Here is a 19247-nt window from a genome sequence, read left to right on the forward strand (position 1 = left end):
TAGCTTGTTTTGAAGTCGTAATTTTTGATGGTGTTCGTTGCTCCTACACAGACTGTGCTCTTGAACGCGTCACATGATGTGGTTCAAAGGAGGATGTTGTTGTTAGCTTCTGCAGGAAACACACTATTGCACACCTTTGGAGCTTATAAAGGTAAACGACAGCCATATTTCATTACTTACTGCGGTTATAAAAAGTTCGTGTAGCTGCGCTCTTGTTACGATAATATAACAAGGTATCAAGGTGGAGCAGTGGTGAAACTGGTGGGGCTCGTTAAACAAGTTGTTTCCAGCTTGCTAGCTTTAGCTTTAGCTCAGAAGGGAACTTTTTTTTTTTAAAAAAACTTACTGCTCTGCTGAGTATTAATCCCTTTACATGTTGCAGGCAGATACACAATTTATAATTAGCTACACCTGGAGCCGTGGAGTGTATTTTAGAAATTTCCCGGCTCCTTTTCACATTCTTAGAAGCTAAGCTAAGTAGCTTTGCTAGCTAGTTCATACCCTCTGCGACCCTCTACCCAAATCAGTCCATTTCCTTTGGAAACAAAGGTAATAACAGTCTGATAAATGTTTTACTTAAGCACTGGTTACATTTCCTAAATGAATACATAAAATGTTGTAAAGCTAATGTGATATAACTGTGTGCAACTAACTGGTAGTTAGCTATCTCCTCTCTGTTAGCTGCTTGTTTGTGTGCTGTGGTGATATTTAGGGTATATTAATTAAATTGTAATACGCAGTTTAAGTGTTGACTTCTTAGAGTTTTGCTTTTGTAGGATATTGCTAAATGCAAAAAAGTAGAGCGACAATTTAATTCAATCATATTGTATTCTCCTTGAAGCCAAAGTGCATAAATTGATTATGGTGGGTCGTTGTTGCAGTTTTGAAACGGTTGCTTTTTAAAACGTTGGTAAACTATAAAATATAACCGGTGTTTGGCTTTTTAAAAAAAAATGTTTTATTTATTAAAAGTTGTCGAAACATTTTTAGCTATCACTAAGCTTTTCTTTTTTTAGAAATGTATTATTTATTTTGTATAGGTACTTAATTATGAGTTTCAGTTATTACAATTATTTGTTTTTAATTGAAAGGTGAGATGCGACAAAGTTAAATAGAGTTATATCTTCTCAAATTGACAGATTTCAAATGTTACACTAAACTGTCACAGTGAAACTCATTAAAGTTTAGGCTTTTGTTTTGAAAGCCCATGTTTGGTGTCACCTTTATCTCCGGGCCGGTTTTAAATCCTCGCCCCGTTTGGAAGCGGCAGACGAGTCCAGACGTGACCCTCTTTGCCATCTGGCAACAAAGTTGTTCTATCAGCACCCTGGAATGAAACCGGGCCTCGGGCTGAACTCTGCTTCTATTTGGATTGTGGCGGTGATGTTGAGGCATTAAATAGACCGGTGTTGTCTTACCTCACCCATTTGAAGAATCTGAGGCTTCAGCTTGCAGAAAAAAACATCAGATTCTGTGGAGCAACTCTGTAAAAGAACACGGTTCGAAGTTAATATGGTCACTTTGCTTTATATGATATATGTTGTTAATTAGCAGTGCACTGATCGATTTATTGGTCCAGATTTCCTCCATTTTGGGAGATCAGCAATCCACTGGTACGTACATGTAAAACTGATCTTATGTGCCTCCACAAAGGTTCATCTTCAGTCGTATTGATTATTGCAACAGCGTCTTCACAGGTCTGTCCAACAAATCAATCAAACAGCTGCAGCTGATCCAGAATGCTGCTGCTCGCGTTCTCACTAAAACCAGGAAGATAGAGAACATAACACCAGTTTTAAAGTCCCTCCACTGGCTCCCTGTAGCTCAAAGAATAGACTTTAAAATACTGTTGTTAGTTTATAAATCACTGAACGGCTTAGCACCACTATACATTAAAGATCTGCTTTTATTGTATCAACCTTCCAGACCTCTCAGGTCTTCTGGTTCTGGTTCTGCTCTGCATCCCCAGAACCAGAACCAAACGAGGAGAAGCAGCTTTCAGCATCTATGCACCACAAATTTGGAACAAACTTCCAGAAAACTGTAAAACAGCTGAAACACTGACTTTTAAATCTCAGCTAAAAACCCACCTGTTTAGAATTGTATTTGAAATGTAATCAATTACAAATTTAATGATGGAACTTGACTTAATGTCGTGTTTTGATTGTTGATTCTATGTTGCTTTGTGATTCTGTGTTTGTAATGATGTAAAGCACTTTGAAATGCCTTGCTGCTGAAATGGGCTATACAAATAAAATTTGATTGATTGATTGATTGAAAGGTCTAAAAATCAGCCGTGGTCCTGCCAGAGAGCAATGGAAAAATGTGACAAAAGGCTAAAAAAACTTTTTTTTTTTTGGTTTGTTTTAATTAATCTCATAGTTTGGCTCTAAACTTTTCTTTCATATTTAAGTTTGTATTGTTTCACGGGGATTGTTCAGTCCTATAAAATAAAATTGGAACATTGGAAGTGTTTGGTCACCTTTTAATAGAGATGCGAGTCTTTCAGTGCTTAGCGATTCGATTCTGAAACGATTTTTCTATTTAAACCATCTAGGGATTATGTTTTTATGTTATGTGAGTGACGAGAGGAAAAGACTGTAAACAAATGGAACATTTATTTAAAACGACTCTACAAGGTTCCCCACTGTATCAAATTACATATATTTTTATTTAAATAAAAACAAAGTTTGCACATAAAATTCTGTAACTTAAACTACCAGCACAGGGTTAGGGTGGCTGCCTGTTTCTTATTAAATGAAAATATTTAATAATGAGTGTTTAATATTTAAAATATATTAATAAAATTAAGAATTATTCAAAATATAATTTTACAAAAAAAAACAAAAAGCAGACTGAAACAGATTTTTGAGCGTTTTAAATTGACTCTGAATTCCGAGGACAAGAAATTGCGATTTTTTAAATTTTATTTCTTCACCTCTACTTTATAACACTAAGCAGTGTCAGTCATAAAAAAAAAAAATCTTCCAGTCAATATTGTCTTTTTAAAGGTCTGTGATCGGCCAGAAAACTGCAATCAGTTCACCTCTTTTATTCAAGCTTCTCAAATTTGAATCGGTTTCTCCCTTTGGACAGTGATGGGCTGAAATCCACCTGCATTCAAGATGACGAGACACAGACAGTGCATCCTGTGTGAAACCGTCTGCGCTTCCAAGCAGGTAATTACCAACGACGTGTGATTTACTGCATGACCGTGTCAGTGCTACGACCCTTCCGTGACCTTTTATAAGTTAGAAAACACGCAATATATGAGTGTCTCCTCGTGTACAGATTACGGAAAGCCTTTTTTCTGTAAAACAAACAAAAAAAAGAGACATTTTTATGCAGTCCTGCGCTCTTTTTTTTGTATTCTCTCAATAAATTCATATAAAATTAAAGTTAACGCCTTTACTAAAAAAATGTTTAAATCTTATGAGAACAACTTGAGATTTCTAAATCAACGGCGTCTCATTGTTTCATGTGCAGGAGATGGATGAGCACATGAGGAGCATGCTTCACCACCGGGAGCTGGAGAAGCTTAAGGGCCGGTGAGCTCACTTCCTGTCGAAACTGTGATAAAGTTTAAGTTCAGTCTTAAGGAGTCGTTGAAAGCTGTTTGCACGTGTGCTCATGAGCACATGTCGGTAGGCGCTGGCAGCTGTTTGAGCCGCGGCGCGTATATTTAGACACAATCTGTCCGGAACAACAGGCGTGACCGCCAGAAGTCAAGGGCCATCTTGTGACTAGATGACCGAAAGAATGTGGCCTGCTGCTGAGATTTAGTGTCGATATTAAGCTTTCAAAGAGTTGTGTGTTCAGGTGTAGCTTTTAGGCTGCTGAGGGCCCCGTCCCCAAAACTCACACTTCCACGCTCGTGTCCTTCAAATGCGAGTTCCTGCTGAAGGTTTTCGAGTGTGTCCCAATTCTCCTTGATCCACACTGCGGCTGAGTCCTGCGAAGTGTATTAAGCAAGATTCATGGCTGAATGTGACATTTTGAATTAAAAGGCGGAAATATGGCAGTGTTCACCGAGCAAGCTGTGTGCGTTGTGGAAGAATCAGTTTTCAAGTGTAAAGTACTAAAATTCTTGTTTCTACTGTACGTGTGTATGTATGACTGAACTTGCTCTGTATTCAACAAATCACAGCAAAGCAGCCAAATATCTCCTACAATGACTTTGGAACGCAGACACACCTATTTTGTACATTTAAAATCGATTGCTTGTTGTAGTTTTGTTTGTAGTACAAATGCCAAAAGAGAAATGTAAATGTGCCGCCATTTTGGATGTTACATCCATGACATAACCTGTACTGTATCTCCAATTTTGCGTTTGTATCTTGGATACTTGAACCCCGATGTGTACTTTGACTGAGTACACACTTCTTAGAGGAACGTAGGGAGAAGTGCAAGTGTCGGGGCAAGGCCGTTGTCACGCTTTTGATAGTTCGCTTTGTGAGCTGAGCAAGCGGTGTGGCGTTTATGCTTTATGTGTACATCGGTGTCGTATCCTCCGGAAATGATACCTTAAGGAGGGTCCGTGTAAATGCCACCTTGCAAATGGTCCAGTTTGAGTGAAAGGTGATGTGCGCTATCAGTGCTGAATCAAGCCAGGTTTATAGATTTTGTGGTGCATTTCTATCCTAAAGAACAGGATATAGAACGTCAGATATTTCACAACGAGATGTTAACATACATGAAAAAGTCTTACATAACCTTATATTAAAGCAGAAAGTACGGCAGCCACTGTAAGAAAGGCGTACAGTATGCAGTTGTGCCACATGAACTGATCAGTACAATATTGCGAGGGAACGCAAAAGAAAAAAAAAATCCTCCGTGTCCCCTGTGGGGCTCCGTATGTTAGGGCCATTGTAGATGCAGACAAAAGGGCGACAATGTTCAACTTTTGAAACTCAGAAATTTACCATTTCTGAGTTTTTTCTTGCAAATCCAAAGTCACAAATATCCAAGTTTTTTTTAAGAACATTTCCAAAATTAATCTCAAAATCTAAAGATTTTTTCTGGTGAAAAATTACTCTTTTTTTTTTTTTCATCTACAATGACATTAATATGCCGTCACAGAATAAAGATATACATTAATAGTTATTGTTGAAATGTGTCGGTGTGTTTTGATAACATTGTCCTGACCTGACACACTTACAATCAACTTGCTGAAATGTGGCAATCGTGAGCCGAAGCAGAAATATTGTGTCAGAAATGCGTAACTCTATCTCCGTGCTGCACGAGACGCCTCAAAGTGGTAGCGCCCCATGACACAGATCTGCAGAAGAAATTGAGAACGAGCCAGGAAAGCAACTGACCCCGTAGCATTACAGGATGGCATCCCTGGGAGAGGCTTAAAACGGAGGCTGTGAGCAGCTGCACTCGGCTTCGATTTCACAGGCTCCGCATGGCGATTGACGGTCGGGATCTCCAGGCCCTAACACATGCCGTCATCCGGGAGGGGCTCTGGGCTCTGGCATTCGGAGCGCAGAGAGAGGTCAAATAGAGACGGTGCCTTCCTTAAAGCACCAGAGCGCAGCGGACACCATCATGAAGGCGCACTGAGCTGAGGGCGCCGGCCTCTCTTCCACCCACGCGTCCCAGCGCTGTGCCGCGTGGCCGGACCCGAACATCTTAGACTAGCGCGCTGCCTCGGTCCGGCCCGGCTGCTCCGCCACCTACGGCCTGCTGAGAATAGGGGAACACTAAGATCAGGATGATTAAGACTCTACCTATAGAAAATTCTAAGTTAGCTACCTCCTGATCTGCGAGAGACGAATCGGATAATTTATATGAAGGATTGTCGAGTAATCTCCTCTCCTGAGTTTATTAAGACTTCAAAGTTAGAGAAAGTAGAGCCAGGGTGTGCAGCTGCGGGCTCTTCAGGTGGAAATAGCAATCTGTAACCAGACCGGATCAGAGCCATGCCTGCGGGAACGATCGAAGCCCCACTGTCGCCTTCCCTCCCCAGGGACTGTGGACACGAGTGCAGAGTGTGTAAGGTGAAGGTGGTGAGCCTGACCGATTACGCCGGCCACATCTCCAGCGCCACGCACAAACAAAACGTGGAGGCGGCGGACAAACAGCGGGCCGGAAACGACCACGACGAGGAATACTTCGACCAGACGCTGGTGGACTTGATCGAAAAGAGAAAAGAACAGATCAGGTGAGCCGACTGTCCAATCTACTGTAAAATTAGACTCATTGCTTAAAATAAATGTTAGCTAATATGTTATACGTGTGCCAGCGAAACAGCATTATTTAAGGGAAAAATCAATCTAGATTGCTTAGTTTAGGTGAAAACACCACAGACACAATGACTTCTGAACACAAACTTTGTTTCTCAAGTTTTGCGACATAACTAAGATGTAAACAGACGCGAGTCAACAAGCTGTAGTTTGTCAACATATGCCATGTATAGTCATATTCTGCTGTGCGGTGCCTCCAGGCCTGTTTTAGCCACAGCTTCACACTGAGCCGTGGCCGGAGTCATATGTCAGGCCTGCAGGCTAAAAAAGAAAAGGCACGACCGCAAATACAGAGTTCAAACCGATCCAGGCTCGAACCTAATGCCTTCTGGACATATTAACACACACCACATTTTCAGTCTTTTGATGGTCTGGGAAAATAAATGTAATTTTGATGGTAAAAAGCTTCCCCACAACCTAAAGTTTAGATAAAAGTTGGTTCAGACCGCTGCTCCAGTGCTATTTTTACACACGTTGTCCTGATCTCTGTCTTGCATGAAGAATTTGAGAAATGTTTAACTGGAGCTATTAGGAGAATGCAAAATGTAGCTGATATGACCAATAATAAGAAGAATAAAAATAATAAATTCAACAGCTCTGTGCCTCGCAAAAGTATTCATGTCATTGAACTGCTTGTGTAGCGGGTTTACTGAGCAAAATAAAAAAATGTTTAGATTTTCGTGTTTCCAACGGGCTGGTCACCGTTCACAGTTCAAACCAAGCTGAAGATTTGTCCATTTCTTCATTTTTTTATTTTTTAGAAAAGAGAAGGAGGCTGCAGCTGCTAGGCTGGCGAAAGAAGAAGAAGAACGGAAGAGGAAGGAAGAGTTTCAGCAGAGGCTAAACCAACTTAAGGAACGTTACCGCCTGGAGCGTATGTGGCAGGCTCCTCCGCAGGGCTTCGGTGGACCCGGTCACCACAGGTCTTGGCACAGGAGCAGCTATTATGATGACAGCAGAGAGGAGGCGAGACACTGGCATCAAAACCAACAGTGGAGGAGTGCCACGTGGCACGCTCAGGAACCCCCCCGTTTACAGAAATGGGCAACTGTAGAGTTTTCCAATAATAATTCATATCCTGTGAATAGCAACAGGACATGGGGCAATGGCGGTCAGCAAAGTCGACTGCCTTGGCTCAGCAATGGAGGCAGCAGTAATGGGCTCTATGGTCACAACAACATCGCCAGGTATGCCCCAAATGCTAGGCCACACAGTTTCATGGGGTGTAATCCTGTATGTACCAATGCAGCAAATTTTTTAGGCCAGACTTTTACCCACTTTGAAGGTAAAGGAAATGTCAGAAATGCTCAGCGGGATGCCAGGCTTCAACATGGAGAGGCATCACTGGCCGATTCAGACTACCACAGTAAAAACTCTAAAACACTCGGCAGCAATCCAAAGCTAGACAAAAGCTGTCGCTGGTCACCGTACCCCGTTGCGTCCGGATCACACGTAGAGACCCACCAAAATACGTCAGAGAAGCACCAAATGGCTTCGAAGCCTCAGAGACAGCCCCAATGTGAGCGCGCACCTGTGGACTCAAGTCTGCAAAACGTGGAAAAGGACGGGAGTCATCCGATAAAACCCACAACCCAAACCCAGCATGTCGGTGACGGAAGCTGTAGCGGCACTAAAGGTAACGGTTCTCAGAGAGATGGCGACCAAAACGGTGCGTCTGGGTTTTCTGGTGAGAAGGGAAATAAACCACCACTGCAAGTAGATCAGAAAAGTTCCTCAGTTTCTGGGGCTAAAGGTGCCGCTCAACACAGCAAGGCCTCCAGTCAATCAAAACCAGGTGGGAAGCAAAGTGGGACCAAGGTGCCTGATGGGAACCTCACATCGAGGCAGGAGAAGTGCTCCCCGGAGTCTTTTCGCTCAGTCAGGCAGATTGGTTTTGAAAGAAAAGGCTCTTTGGAGAGAACACACCACCTTGGGGAGCAACAGAACCAGGGGGAACCTTTAAAAGAGAGACGTGCGAGTGAAAGTTCTGGTAAAGCGACATCGCCCACTGCGTTCAGGCAAGAAAAAGCTCAGTCGGCTTCTGCAGAAGACGGCACGTTTGTCCAGTCTCTTCACGTGAGCACCTCTACCACAGAAGGAGTAGAGTCTGCTTCTGCAGCCAAAAGGGACGAGGAGAACAGGAACAGAGCGGAGACGCAAAGCCCCACGGCGGTACAGGCTGAGGCCATGCAGGTTTCCGAGGCCGGGCAGAGCTCGGAGAGCGACGCCGGCAGAACCGGTGAGGTGCACGCCGCCTCGGGGTCGGACGCAACCGCTTTGTCCAAACTCGACCTCCCCCCTGTCCTAAAGAGGGACCTCACCAAGCACATGAACTCCAAGAGCAAAGCAGCCGGTCACGAGCCAAACCTGAACATCGCCAGGCGCGTGAGAACCCTAAGCGAGTCAAAGCGAAGCGACACGGAAAAGGATTCTAGCCTCAAGCCGACCGTGAGGCAACTCATCAACTCGGCGAGCGCCCGCCGCTCTGTGAACTGGGAGCAGGTTTATCAGGAGGTCCGAAAGAAGCAGGACAAGGGGAAAGGCATGCCAAGGTGAACGTCGCTTCTCAGAATTTAAGTTTTCGGGTTTTTGTTTTTTTTTGTTAATTTAAATTAACATGTTTAGTTTGTGCTTCAATAGGTTTGGGATTGAGATGGTGCCATATGAGCAGGAGTCCCAAAGCCAGGAGGAGGACGGCCTACCCCTCATTGAGGGTTTCCAGTGGGAGTCGTTGATGGAAATCACTTCCGAGAGCAAATCTCGCAAACGCTCCTTGTCAGAAAGCAGTCTCGCACCTGCGGCGCCTCATTCGTCAGTGTTCGGATCCTCGAAATCAGAGGAGACGGTGGAGAAGGAGGAGTCCGGGTCTACACTTCCTTCTGCTTCAGAAACGCAGGAGCGTCAGCCGGAAGAGGAAGTGAAGAACCAGAAGGACAATCTACACTGCACAACGGCGAAGGTTCTCCAGCGAGTTGATTTGACGCTGGGGGACAGCAGCTCCGGGGCGGAGCAGTACGATGGGACAGGGAAGCGGCGGCGTGCGGCCGGGGTGGGTTTGTGAAGCAGCTTCTCATCCTAAATGTTGCATTTTCCCACCTCCAAACACAACACGTCTCACTTTTTGTCCCCCCCCCTCGTCTCATTCAGGGCTCTACCCAAACAGGATTGTCTTGTTTGGAGCACGACAGTAAAAGAAGAAAAGTCAAATCAAAACGAGGTTTGTCTTCCATCTTCGATCATCAAACTCTTTCGCGCACACACTGAAGTGTGACCGACACCGAGGTGTTTGTCTGTGTTTGGTGCAGAGCGCTTGCAGATCGACCAGCTGCTTGCAGTGTCTCTGCGGGAGGAGGAACTGAGTCAGTCCTTGCAGAATGTGGACACCAACCTAATCCAGGCCCGCGCGGCGCTGGAGGCGGCCTTCGTGGAGGTGCAGCGACTCATGGTGGTTAAACAGCAGGTAATGCCCCGTTGCGCAAGTAACATTCAGTTCTTCTGTTTGTATCATGGTAGTTTTATTATATTTGTTTCAACTTTTTAAGTTATTTAGTGTATTAGTAATGCGTAGTTATGAGTTTGTATATCCCTAACTTGGCCATGTGTTTGTCTTCCCCTTCAGATTACTGTGGAGATGAGCTCACTGAGAAACAAACGGATAGATTTGCTTAAAGGCATGCAAGGTAAAAAAATATGCAATTAAAATTAAATAAAATTAATTAAAACGTTATTATAATTACACCATTGAAAATTAGAATTATTTGTTTATAGTATTTTGAAAGTGAACTGAACAGGCATCACAGGCTGTGGTGCCTTGCAAAAGTATTCATATAACTTTAACTTTTTTTGTTTTGCTGTGTTACATTGTTTGTAAAGTCCAGTACAGAAGTGATTTAATTAGTAAATTAATAATTACAAAAAAAAAGTTTGTCTCTGTGTAAAGGCCCTCAGAGGTTTATGAGAACAGTTGTGAACAAGCAGAATTAATAAGTCCAACAAACACAGCAGACAGTTTACAGGTGAAGCTGTGTTTTAAAGCTTCAGTAGATAACTTTCATGAAAAAAAGTGTTTTTTTTACATATTTGTTAAAACTGCCACAATATCCTGACAGTGTAATATGAGACAAATAAAATGAAAAAAATCGAGCTCATCTCTGTGGTCCCACTGCCATCAGCATAAATACACAGATCAATCAGAAACAACCAATCAGAGCCAAGAGGAGGGTCTTAGTGCTGTCAATCATCCTTATGTAAATGCGCCGCTCACAACTTCCCTTTTTCTCTCTCAACTCAGACATCTTCACTGCATGTAACTCAAGATGGTGACCCACTGCTTAACATATCCTTGCTAGCTAGCTATTTTGCCTCTGTCATGAGTGAGTGCAAATTTATTGCCAGTGTGCTGGACGACGTTTGAACATTTCTGTGGAAACGTAGGCCTTAAATTTCTGTCATAACAATCCTAAAAAGCCTTAAATTTGAGTTGGTGAAACCTGGGCTACTTGCTCAAGGCGCCTCATGTGTAGGAAACAATGGATTGCGTTTTCCGTTTTGTCTCTTTAGGTACTATTGAGGAGGCGCCTGAGGCCAACCCGAAAGAAAAACATTTGGATTCTTTTGGAGCGGAGCCGCTTGAATCGTCCTCCTGCATCAAATATCCCCCAGTTCCTTCCACCGTCGTTTCCAGTCCGAATCGTGCCGCAGAGTGCGCCTCCCCTCCTTCCTCCAGCCTTCCTTTGGATGTCGTCATCAAGGAGGAGCCCCAGTCTCCGGTCTGCGTCACCTCCGAACCGGACCCTGATCACAACGTAACCAACTGCGCTCACAGCACCACCCCGGACAACACAAACCCGTTGGGTAAGACCAGTTAGCGATCAGAGGCTAGATGGTTATTTTAATGAAATCTAATCTGTTTACATGTGGAACTCTGCAGGTGCTGCCTGCGGCTCGGGGTTATCTCTTGACAGAAACCTTGAACCTCCAGACAGAAAAGGGAAGTTACCAGCACCGATCGAAAAATCTCAAAGGCCTTCGGAGGCTCCATGGAAAACCTCGGCGAAGCTCCCCGATGGCGCCGACGTCCAGCCGGCGCAACCCGCGGCGGCGTTTAACCTACCGGCCTCTCCGTCTGAGCTGAGGAGCGGAAAGCGCGTGAGGAAGCTGAAGAAGAGGAAGGTGTTGAACAAGGCTCAGGGAGCGGAGCAGCTCCAGAGTAGCGACACAGAGATGGACGAAGAGGCGTCCAGGCCCCGGTGGCTGCGGCAGCGCAGGAGGCCGAGCGGGGGCTCCCAGGTCAGCACCTCCAGCCTGCCGACGGACGAGGGGAGCAGGGAAACGCTCGGCGCGCCGTGTTTGGCCGTAAAAACCGAAAACGCGGAGTGGAATTTTCCCGCAGAGAACTTTGAGGTCGCCGCGGCGGATCAGCAGCCTCAGAAGGATACGTTCGTCCAAGCTCCGCCCCCTCCACCTCTGCTCCCAGACCAATGTAAATCTGAGCCACGCAGCCTGGCGTGCAACGAGGTTTCCTCCACCAGTGACATCGATCTGTGCAAATCCTCTGAGAGGTGGGTCATACTGGAAAACATCCATTTATTTACACTTTTCCAGAGTTTTCTACTAAATTATTTCAAAGGCTGAACATCTACGACTCATAAAGCAGCAGCAAAGTTAGTACAGTTGGTTTAAGATTGCAGAGTCAGATTTTGTCATGTTGGTAATCGAACAGTTAATCAATTAATCAACTTTATTTATACCATTAGGTAGATGTGGCTACATTGAAGCGAGTCAGGATATTTGATATAAACACATAAATATAAAAATAGGATTAAAAATGGACCAGTGCTCAATACTTGAAAATATTAAAAAAAAACAATAAAATCTAAAAAAAAAACCAACAACACAATATTAAATTTAGTGTTGTAATTACGTCAAGATTAAGATTAAAAAACAATATTGAAGCCTATGCTATATCAAATTTTGGAAATTTATGTCAACAGGAACAAGGCTGATTTTATGCCATTTAGTTTCACATTTGAATTTGAGCTGTATCTGTCTGTAAAGATGTAACGTAAATAAAAATATGAAATGTCTGGAGGCAGACAGCAAGCATCCTTGCTCCTAATAGTTTTTCATAGAGATGAATTTCTCATCATTACCAAGCTACGATCAGTTGCTGATCAGCTCAGAATCATTTCTGCTCATCTCAAGAAAACCACAAAAATATTCATTGTAGGAACAGTCGTTCTCATATGCATGCAGTTTATATTTTCTTCTTTTGTACAAATATCAACTTTAGTTTTTTTTAATTTGATTAGAAAAGTAAAAAAAAAAAAAGTTTAGCAAAAGAAATACTTGTAGAAATGACAAGAAATACTTGGAAATTGAAAATACATTTTTAAAAATGACGTTTTCAAAGTATATCTTGGAGACCAGGGGATTTTTTTCCTCTCTGCCTCAGCAGTGAGTCTGATGCGAGAACCTTTTGTCTCCACAGTGATTTGCCTTTTCCCATCACGTTGCCCAGGACCTCATCAGGTACGTCGTCATACATTTTGAGACATTTATTTGTTGGAAATAATTCATAATTCAGCGTCATTTTCAGTTACTGTGTGAGAAACTGAGTTAGGTTGCAGCTTGTCCAACTGTTTACGCGTCGATTGTTTTGCTCAAAAGCTCTGGGTCACTTTGTTCCTTCACCAGTTCATAATTGTTACCAATGTGTCTCTTACTGCTTCTGTATTGTACCTGCAAAGGAATCAACACCTTAAATAAGTCTTTGCATTTAAATACTTGTATGATTTATGGTTATTAATGGTTATTTTATTAAAATGCTCAAATCTCAACAATTATTTGATTTATTTGAACACAATTTAAAAGAAAATGTTATTACACCCTGTTGACATTTCTTTTGTTCTCCTCTTGAGATATTAAATGAGGGGACGTCGGTGTTGTGTCACCTCTTTTCTTTACGTCAGTCTTTGAGCACATCATAGTACAGAAGGCCCATCAATCCAAAATATTGATAATGCCAATATCGGATCAATGCTAAAGTAGCAAGAGATGCTGGTGCTGTATCGAATCGCCACCAAAATAGGAAGTATAACATACGTACCTCTACATCATGGAAAATAAAAACCAATTAAATAATTATAAAATAAATTAATTAAATAAATGATTAAGTTTTAAATAAAATTTAAAACAATACCCCCAGTGATACAAACTTATAAACAACCATTAAAAAAGTCGACGACTCAATTTTTTTTAACATAAAAAGTTTGTCGTGAAGCAACCAAAACTGCAAAGGTATGAAAAGGCAAAGAGGTGAAATAAGATCCTCCCCCCCCCCCCCCCCCCCCCCCAGCCTGTGTCACGTATGTATTTTTGTATCATATTTGTATTTTTAGACGCATTCTCTGACCACGGGGAGGACGAGGTCCCCACTGAAGGAACGTTCTCCGGCCACAAGGAGGCGGTGAATGCCCTCCAGGTCCACAACGGGCTGCTGTACACTTGCTCCGGAGACCGAACCATCCAGGCCTTCGACCTGGTGGTGGGTGACCGTTCACTCATACACTTCCCATCATCTCTTTCTGGAGTCCCAGGAGTTGAATGGAGTTCTATTGTTGCAGAGCCATAAATGCGTAGGTGTGTTTGAGGGTCACAGCTCCAAAGTGACCTGCCTGCTGGTGTCCGCGGCTCCATCCCTGCACCGTCGCCTCTACTCCGGTTCCAGTGACCAGACCATCCGCTGCTACAGTCTCAAGGTCAAATCTGCTCTCATCTGACTTTCTCGTTTGGAGCCGCACTTAGAGGCTGATGTTTCCCTGATGCTCAATGTTTTCTACAGACGCGAGAATTCGAGCAACAGTTCGCTTTGTCCGACCGAGTCCTCTGCCTTCACAGCCGGTGGAAGACTTTATACGCCGGTCTGGCAAACGGTACCGTGGTGACCTTTAACCTTAAGGTGAGGAAGACAAAGTGTCACATGTATTTAACTCCTTGAATCTCTCTATTGGTTCTGATCTGCTTCCATCTAATGCTGATATTTCAGATTTTTTTTGGGGGGGGGAAGAAAATTAAAGTCACCACTTCACAGTTATGTAAAGCTGCAACTAACAATTATTTTAGTAATCAATTACTCTCAATTATTTTGATGATTAATTAAAAAGTTGGTACATTCTACAGATTTTTCATTTAACCACTTTCACCATTTTTGTACAACACTAGAAATACATTTTAAAAATGCAATCAAACAATTCAATTCCTTATTAATTAAGAAAATAAACATGGTATTGCCTAAAATGTAATAGCAGCATTCCTTTAGTAAATCCGAACCGGGTGAAGCTAAAACTTTGCCTTTGAGGAGTTTTTGCCAAAACATATTTACAGACAAAGGTGTTTTTATCTTAAATGCAAAACTTATATATCTTTTTCCATGGTTTTGGTTAAATTGTAACCAAATATAATATCTTTTTCTTCAGCAAATAGCCTTTCCTGAGTCTGTATAATCAAGAAATCTACGATTAATCAATTACTTAGCGTTACTTCCTATAATTGATTAATCACAATTAATCCAACTAATTACAATCGATTAATACAGTACTTACTGATTAGTCATAATTAATTTGATTAATCACAATTAATACAATGAATCGTTCCAGCCCTACAATTACGCACCACCTTTTTTTGCCCGGTCAAACAAAAGACATTCAAGTTTTCCCTCTGACCACTTGATTGCATTTTCATCCCGCCGAAGCTCGTCTGTGTGTGAAATTGATCGAGGCGCCTCTCGGCCAGCTCGAGTTGACCGGGTTCACGTCTCGCTGCTCACTGTTTAGACAAACAAGCAGATGGACGTGTTCGAGTGCCACGGGCCGCGCGCCGTGAGCTGTCTGGCCTCGTCGCAGGAGGGGGCCCGGAGGATCCTGCTGGTCGGCTCCTACGACAACACGATCAGCGTGAGAGCGGCCCACAACGGGCTGCTGCTGCGCACGCTGAAGGGCCACACCAAGAGCGTTCTCTGCATGAAGGTGGGTTCAGGGCCGCAACGGGGAGAAACGCGCCACAAGAGAGGAAAAAGCAAAACAAAAAACACAAGTATGCTGCTCAGCTAAACGTTTTAACAGCCTTCTCCATCTTCTCTCCCCTTTCAGGTGGTGAATGATCTGGTGATTAGTGGATCCAGTGATCACTCTGTGTATGGTCACAACATCCATGTGAGTTCATGTCATGGTTCTTATGTCATTTAAGATCTTTTTTGGGGAGGAACAGACGGAAAGATTATCAGCTAGTTTAAATATTTGATTTTTATTCTCTATGTAAAAAAAAAAAAAAAAAGACAGGGGAGCTTCTGCGCTCATTTAAGGGTCATAGCCATGCTGTTACCGTGGTGACCGTTCTTGGGAAAGTGATGGTCACGGCCTGCCTGGACAAAGTGGTCAGAGTTTACGACCTGCAGGTGTGTACGCCCTAAAAACCACGCTAAAACATTGCTCTGATGAACTGAAGGAATTGCCTCTACTTCAAATCTACATTCAGCTGACAGGAAACGCCGATTGTCTCCACAGACTCAGGACCAGCTGCAGGTCTATGGTGGATACAGTGACATGGTGTTGTGCATGGCCATCCATAAGAACATGGTGAGAAAACAAACATTCCTTATTTGGAACGAAAGTATCTCATTTTAATCTGGGATATCTTTGCAAATGTATTCATACCACTTGGAATTCTTCAAATTTGGTCTCATGTCCTCTAAGAGTTCAATGTTTGTTTTAGGGATTTCATGTGCCAGAGGAACAGAAATGACTGCATGACTTTTAAATGGAAGGGATTTATGATTTCCAAAACTGTTTTCAAATCACCATCTCAAAATGGTGGCATGCAGTTGAAGCGTTTTGAAAAATATGTGAGGAAATGAAAGTGATTTTGTGAAATATTGAGTCCAACCATATTTTTGATGGATTGCTATAGATAGACAGACAGATATATATTCATCTGTAGATAGATGTATAGATAAGATAGACTTGTTTAGCAGGCCTCAATGTTAAAAACACATACATTTTTTATAAAGACACATTAAGTACTAATAAAACCCACATTAGACTATAGTGCATGTAAACTGGGATCAGTAGTGTGCCATTCAGCGTTTTTCTGTGTTTTGTGTTTTATCTGACCATATATATGACTTTTATTGTGTATTATAGAATGAAATTCCAATGCTCTGAAGTGGCCTAATAATTATTAGCTTCGTTCATCATAGACAGACACTTATTTATTTGACTTGCAGATTATATAGCAGGGGAGCAAATGTTGGTTTATCATGTTAAATCCCATTGAAATGCATTGGAGTCACTGCTGTTTTATATATGTATCTTGATCTCTGTGTTTGTTTCAGATCTACACAGGATGCTATGACGGCAGCACGAAGGCCGTGAAGCTGAACCTGACGCAGAACCACCGTTGCTGGGTAAGATACGGCGACACCTTTTAGAAGCGTCACTAAGATGTGTACATTTCACTTTCCTCTCTGAGCTTATTGATCATCCTGTGAGTAGTTGGATGTTATAATCGGTTGGTGTACAGTCAATGACTGCTGTGTTGACAGTGGCACGGCTGCCCGCTGGTGTTCGGGATGATGAAGCATCTCCAGCAGCACCTGATCAACAACCACACCAGCGGCAACTTCCAGACCTTTAAGTGCCGCTGGAAAAACTGTGAAGAGTTCTTCAGTGCACGCAACAGCTCCAAGCAGGTAGAGAAACCATCAGCAGGTTTCTGATACTTTTTTAGTTCTTGCTAGAATTGCATTTAAAATGAGCATTCCCCTCAAACAGGAAAAACATTTGACTGAAGTGAATAAAGGGCTATTTCTCGGTTCTTCTTTTAACATTTGCACAAATTTAAGTCAGATACAAGCTCTAACAAAAATCTGGACGGTAATATTTTTGAATAAATGCAGATTTAAATCTTCAGCGACATCTTCATTTTATCATCATTTATCATTTTATGATTGATCTAGAACCATCTTAGCAACAACAGAGTCGAGACGGTAACATCCTTGCCTGGTCCGTAACAGGTTTCATTGTTTCTAGGCTAAACTGGAGAAAACTATTGCCTTACCTGTAAGGCTGAAACTAACAATTATTTTAGTAATAAATAATTAAATTCCTTTTTAAAAAGAAATATATTAATTTCATAGCCTAAAATGGAAGCATGTCTCTAGTGGATTTGAACCGGGAGAAAGCTAAAGCTAGGCCCTTGAGGAGTTTTGGCTAGAACATATTTACATACAAAGGTGATTTTATTGTAAATGTGTATATATCTTTTTGGCTTAATTATGGCTCTGAATATTGTTTTGAGTCCGTTTACTCAAAACATTTCAAAACTCGATTCATCATGATTTCTTTCTTCGACATTGATTGACGCCTTGTGATTCAACGAAATTAGCTTCGAGTGACCATCTTAGCTTTTCATCACGTTTTTCTTCTCGCAGATGGTGACGCTGCACATGCAGAAACATGCTGAGGAAGAGGCTGCAGCGGAGCCGTAAGGGGCCGGTGGTGGGAGCGTATTTTCACTATTAGCCCCCCTCTCCCTCTCTTCCCGTCTCATCTTAACCCCTCCCTCATTTAGCCTCCCATATTGGGCGGGGTATTTGTTCTCGGGACCTTCTACACCTAACCGCGCTCCCTCGGAGCCCGACGAGCGTTTGACGACTCCATCCTTTATGTCCGGCGTTGGAATCCAGCCCGAGGTTCCGCCGCGAAAAGGAAGGGCGGGTTGTGTTGTTTTTAAAATACATTCTCAGAAACACTCCTTCCTGTCCTTTTGTACGACTGTCACTGACCAAAGCGAGAGAAAGAAACATGTAACTTTTTTATTATTGTTATTGATGAAGAAACTCCAGCGATGTCCAGGTCGGTGGGATCTGTTGCACTTTTTTTTTTTCCTTCTTTTTTTTTTTGCAACTTTAACAAAAAAATCTAGAATTATCACTCAGATTCACTGTAATGCGGCATGGTTTGAGATGTTTTTACAAGTGTGCAGCTGTTATGTGTTACATCGAGCGACGTGACGTTACATTTTTTTTCTTTATATTAAGTTGCCATAAGCTCAGATTTACGACAGGACTGAGTGCGTTGTTACTGTGTAATCCCCTCGGGCCGTATCTAAGAGTGTGGTTGGAGTTGATCAAGAAGTTTTTGTTTGCTACAGTGACTTTTTTTTATTTATTATTATTTGTCTCTCACCCAGATGTCCAACGATCGTCTGATTTGAGAACCGAGACACGAATGCGGTGGCGTTTCCTACTACACGTTTTAATCTGCGTGGAGTCACTCCTCGTTTTTTCTTTTGAAGGAATGTGTTAAATCACACTGTTACGTGAACCTTGTTTATCAAGAGTGAAGTGAGGTTGTGTTTTTTTTGTGTTTTTTATTTTTATTTTGGTTTTGAATCGCAGCATTGAGCAGAAGGCACTGGAGCTTTATTTTCCACACCGGTGGTAGTTTTCTCATGGAGTGTGGATCTGAAGGGTGTTAAGAGGAGGTGTTGGACGGAAGAACAAAGAATAAAGTTTCATCTCACATGCCGATAGCCAAGTGACCGATAGCATAAATCAGCATTTTTAAAAGCAGTTTCCACCCATTTTTACCAGCACGATGTTCTATTTATATAAGTGTTCAGTTCACCTCTTACCTGGCATTCCTGAGTTTCTTCAAGTATTTTCATTTGGTATCAAGGTTTTGAAGAACTTTTCTTTTTTTTCAAAGAAGTGCAATCTAAGATGTTAATAATAAAAAATGTGTGCAACATAAAAAAAGGTCTGTTTTCATTTAAAGATATTTTCAAATCAGACATGGTGGAAAGCAGTCAAACCAACAACTACATATTTATTTATTGGGTTAAAATGATTAAAAATGTAGTACACTCAATTGACCAAAGCCTTTATAAGTAGGGGGGGGGATGAATCACAAAAAGCTGCAGTTCAACCCTTTTGCCATA

The 19247-nt window shown here is 42.3% G+C and overlaps 1 protein-coding gene across 2 annotated transcripts; it reads left to right on the plus strand.

Moving 5' to 3' along the window:
* Positions 1–54: 54 nt before the first annotated feature.
* Positions 55–19057, plus strand: znf106 (zinc finger protein 106). 2 transcript variants are annotated; one of them, XR_002754467.1, is made up of 22 exons: positions 55–151; positions 3097–3179; positions 3487–3548; positions 5972–6166; positions 7010–8800; positions 8889–9297; positions 9396–9465; positions 9554–9708; positions 9868–9928; positions 10809–11102; positions 11179–11809; positions 12739–12779; positions 13649–13794; positions 13874–14008; positions 14092–14208; positions 15083–15274; positions 15398–15460; positions 15583–15702; positions 15812–15883; positions 16639–16710; positions 16827–16995; positions 17737–19057. XR_002754467.1 is itself a non-coding variant. In XM_005810673.3 (22 exons), exons 2-22 carry the CDS (start codon positions 3126–3128, stop codon positions 17791–17793), a joined length of 4884 nt encoding a protein of 1627 aa, XP_005810730.1. In that variant the 5' UTR covers positions 55–151; positions 3097–3125; the 3' UTR covers positions 17794–19057. The 2 variants fall into 2 exon arrangements, 1 of the variants encoding a protein (XP_005810730.1); XM_005810673.3 differs by having other exon boundaries at positions 16849–16995.
* The last annotated feature ends 190 nt before the right edge of the window (positions 19058–19247 follow it).

This window comes from Xiphophorus maculatus, chromosome 19 (assembly GCF_002775205.1).
Source record: "Xiphophorus maculatus strain JP 163 A chromosome 19, X_maculatus-5.0-male, whole genome shotgun sequence".
NCBI lineage: Eukaryota > Metazoa > Chordata > Actinopteri > Cyprinodontiformes > Poeciliidae > Xiphophorus > Xiphophorus maculatus.